General features: G+C 39.4%; 1 protein-coding gene across 1 annotated transcript; it reads right to left on the bottom strand.

The window, feature by feature from the left end:
- Window positions 1–235: 235 nt before the first annotated feature.
- LOC116258394 (protein CURVATURE THYLAKOID 1A, chloroplastic-like) lies at window positions 236–2,889 on the bottom strand. The gene is made up of 5 exons (XM_031635524.2): window positions 2,656–2,889; window positions 931–1,031; window positions 733–840; window positions 511–582; window positions 236–400 (listed from the first exon to the last, which is right to left on the bottom strand). Exons 1-5 carry the CDS (start codon window positions 2,783–2,785, stop codon window positions 335–337), a joined length of 477 nt encoding a protein of 158 aa, XP_031491384.1. The 5' UTR covers window positions 2,786–2,889; the 3' UTR covers window positions 236–334.

Raw genomic sequence — 2,889 nt, forward strand, 5'->3', positions numbered from 1 at the left:
GAAAGGCCAATATTTAGTCAAACAAGCCCCTGTAACTGCATCAGTCTTTCCATTTTTTTTTCATCTCTGCTGATTCTGGTATATCGAGTACGTACCACGGTAAAAGTACCTCCTGTGATAGAAGAAAATGGGTTCTTCTATCATTCTATGGACATTTATAAGATGTCCAATTCACACACACGCACACAAATGAAGCATTTTGATGGTCAATTTGGTACAGAGAAGCAACTGAATATGTTGAAGACAGTATCTTTGGCATTTCAAAAAGATGAAATTATTTGAAAACAATCTACAAGAGAAAAAAAAATTGAAGTTCTCTGCTACATGTTGATGCTTATTCTGAACCAGCGATCTTCTTCTTCAGATCTTCAATATCTGATGCCAACTCTTTTCTGCTAGACTGATCAAAATAGTAATTTTCCAATAGTTAACAAAAAATAATGCAAAACCAATCGTCGGCAGCCACGTTTGAGAGCCCTAAAAAGAAAAAACTGGAAATGAAAATTTTACCTTGAACAGCAGATATCGGTACACAAACCATCCAGTATATCCAAGTCCAACAAGTTCCATGATTTTAGGAAGCTGAGTAATTTCAACAAATATGTTATATATCAGCCAATTTTACTAGACAGACTGTTGATAGTTGATACAAACAAAAGTCTCGTGATTCAACAAATTTATAATTTGATTTTCACAAATGAATTGTCTGTACAAGCAAAGAATTCAGGTTACCAGTGGGACAGAGTTTATAGCCCCAACAACTATAGAGGACAACCAGACTGCCACTATTGCACCTCCGCCATAAATTAATACAGTTGACTTGTTTTCAAGACCATCCCACTGCCAAATGACCAAATAAAAACTGTTATTGGGAAAAGAATAAAACCAAGTGTGTTGAGTAAAATTCTGAACAACAAGATGATGTTTCACCTTTTCCTTCAAGTCAGAAAAGACCTCCTCTACTTGGATGGAACTGGATGTATCTTCAGAGGAAGATGCCCTAATTGGAAGTGGAGCAAACTTGCGGGATTCTGGAAAAGAAGATGCATGAGTGGGCATTGGCAGAATCTAGGTTTTAACCCACAAGATAGAACTCAACCTCTTGAATCGTAAAGCAGCAAATGGGTAACATCTTGATCATAAAATTTGAAGCAAAGCAAAGTTCCGATTTCCAATTACTGAGCAATGCAAGCGACCAACTAAAATGAGCAACCAAACGACTAGACCAACAATGAATAAGAGGTCCTTTAGTAGAAAAATGACAACAAACATGGACTAATCCATCTAGCTACTTATAGACGAAGAAGCAAAGCTCTAACTAGCCATAGATGAAGCAATGAAGCAAGGCTATATAGTGTTATCGATACCAACTTAGCCTCAGACTTCAAATGACTGAAAACAAAGTTACAAACTGCAAAGAAGAGGTAATAATAGCAACAAGTGAAGACACAGAGATAGAGACTTGAATCTCATCAAGGCACTTGAAATATCTGGTAGCAGCATCATTGAACAGAAAAATCAACCAGAGAATTGCAGAAAAAATGCGGTTAGTGGCGAAACTTTAAATTGAGGGAGCTGACTTGCACTGCAGTCCCTTTCCCCACAATGAAAGCCTAAAATATGCAACAAAATAAGAGAGTAAAGGAAAGCCACTATTTGATCACAGTCAGTAAAATGATCGATCTTCATCCTCGAAACTTTCCGCCCACATGCACAGAGCATTAGTTCTGTAAGATCAATAGGTTACCTCCTTGGATGCTACTTAGCACCACAAGCTGATTTATGTAAATTAGTACTAGAGGGGTTATCAGTTTCTTTTATGAATGTAATTGATGAATAATCGATGAACAAGAATTATGACCATAAAACCAAATTCATTTTTACTTTCTCGCCTAACAGTGGTTGTCAAAAATCCTGCACCAACGACATCCAGAAAGAGTACTGAGTTCAAGTATACGTGTATGGGGCTGAATATAATTCATTTAGGAACGACAGATTAAAAAGGAGGTTTCTGCTTCGATGAAATCTTATCATGGTTGTTCAATGTGACTGAACTTGCAAGTCATAGCTACAGTTTTGCAGCAATTGTTGAGCCAATTCATACAATCTCCACTTTCTCAGCAACGAGAGAACATCACAAGCCAGAAATATGCAAGTGAACAGCCCTAAATGGATAATATATCTAATAAGTAACAGAAGCAGTGGGAGAAACATGAAACAGAAGAAAATCCTTCATCATTTAGTCATTGTCGGAAAACCACAGAGTTGCACAAGAAAGAACAAGTTGGCTTCGAAGGCCAAATCACAGGCAGACGACCAAAATCCTTGGAAATTGACTATAAGAAAAGAACATGTCCTACCGCTGTGACACTATGTGCCCAGGTACAGTTCCAGGCAACCAATCGCAAAAGACCAATGAAAGGACAATAATCACGAAAGCGAGAAAAGTTCATGGGGTTACAACAGCCAACAGAATAGTATCACATGAGAGGAAAGAAAGAAGAATCGATTGACAAAAAAGAAAAAATTTAGATTAGACACAATGTCACTTACAAAACCGACAAAACCAAACATTCAGTGTTCCCTTAAACAGAGACCAACATCCAATCGTTCAATCCCGCGAAACCCAGAGAGAGAGGGAGAGAGGGAGAGCACCTGAGAGGGAGATGGAAGGGCGCGGTAGGAAGAAAGCATTATGGTGGTGGAGCTGAGGGCGTGAAGAGGAGGTGATTGGGAGGCGGGCCTTGAGGAGGGCAGTGGAAGCTCCGGCATAGATGGTAGCCATGGTTGCCCTGTGGTTCTGCTTCTCCTACTTCCTTCTCTCTCCTCCTCTCACCCTCTTCCCTTAGCTCTCTTCCCCCGCTGAAGCGCTGCCCACGTTATCTTCTT

Source organism: Nymphaea colorata, chromosome 8 (genome assembly GCF_008831285.2).
Source record: "Nymphaea colorata isolate Beijing-Zhang1983 chromosome 8, ASM883128v2, whole genome shotgun sequence".
NCBI classification, from domain to species: Eukaryota; Viridiplantae; Streptophyta; class Magnoliopsida; order Nymphaeales; family Nymphaeaceae; genus Nymphaea; species Nymphaea colorata.

Excerpts from the sequence above, each read along its gene's own strand:
- LOC116258394 (XM_031635524.2), bottom strand. The coding sequence starts at position 2,785 with ATGGCTACCATCTATGCCGGAGCTTCCACTGCCCTCCTCAAGGCCCGC. Across the intron at positions 1,032-2,655 it reads CCCTTCCATCTCCCTCTCAG|AATCCCGCAAGTTTGCTCCA; the intron begins GTGCTCTCCCTC and ends CTTCTTTTCCAG. Across the intron at positions 841-930 it reads TTTCTGACTTGAAGGAAAAG|TGGGATGGTCTTGAAAACAA; the intron begins GTGAAACATCAT and ends GTCATTTGGCAG.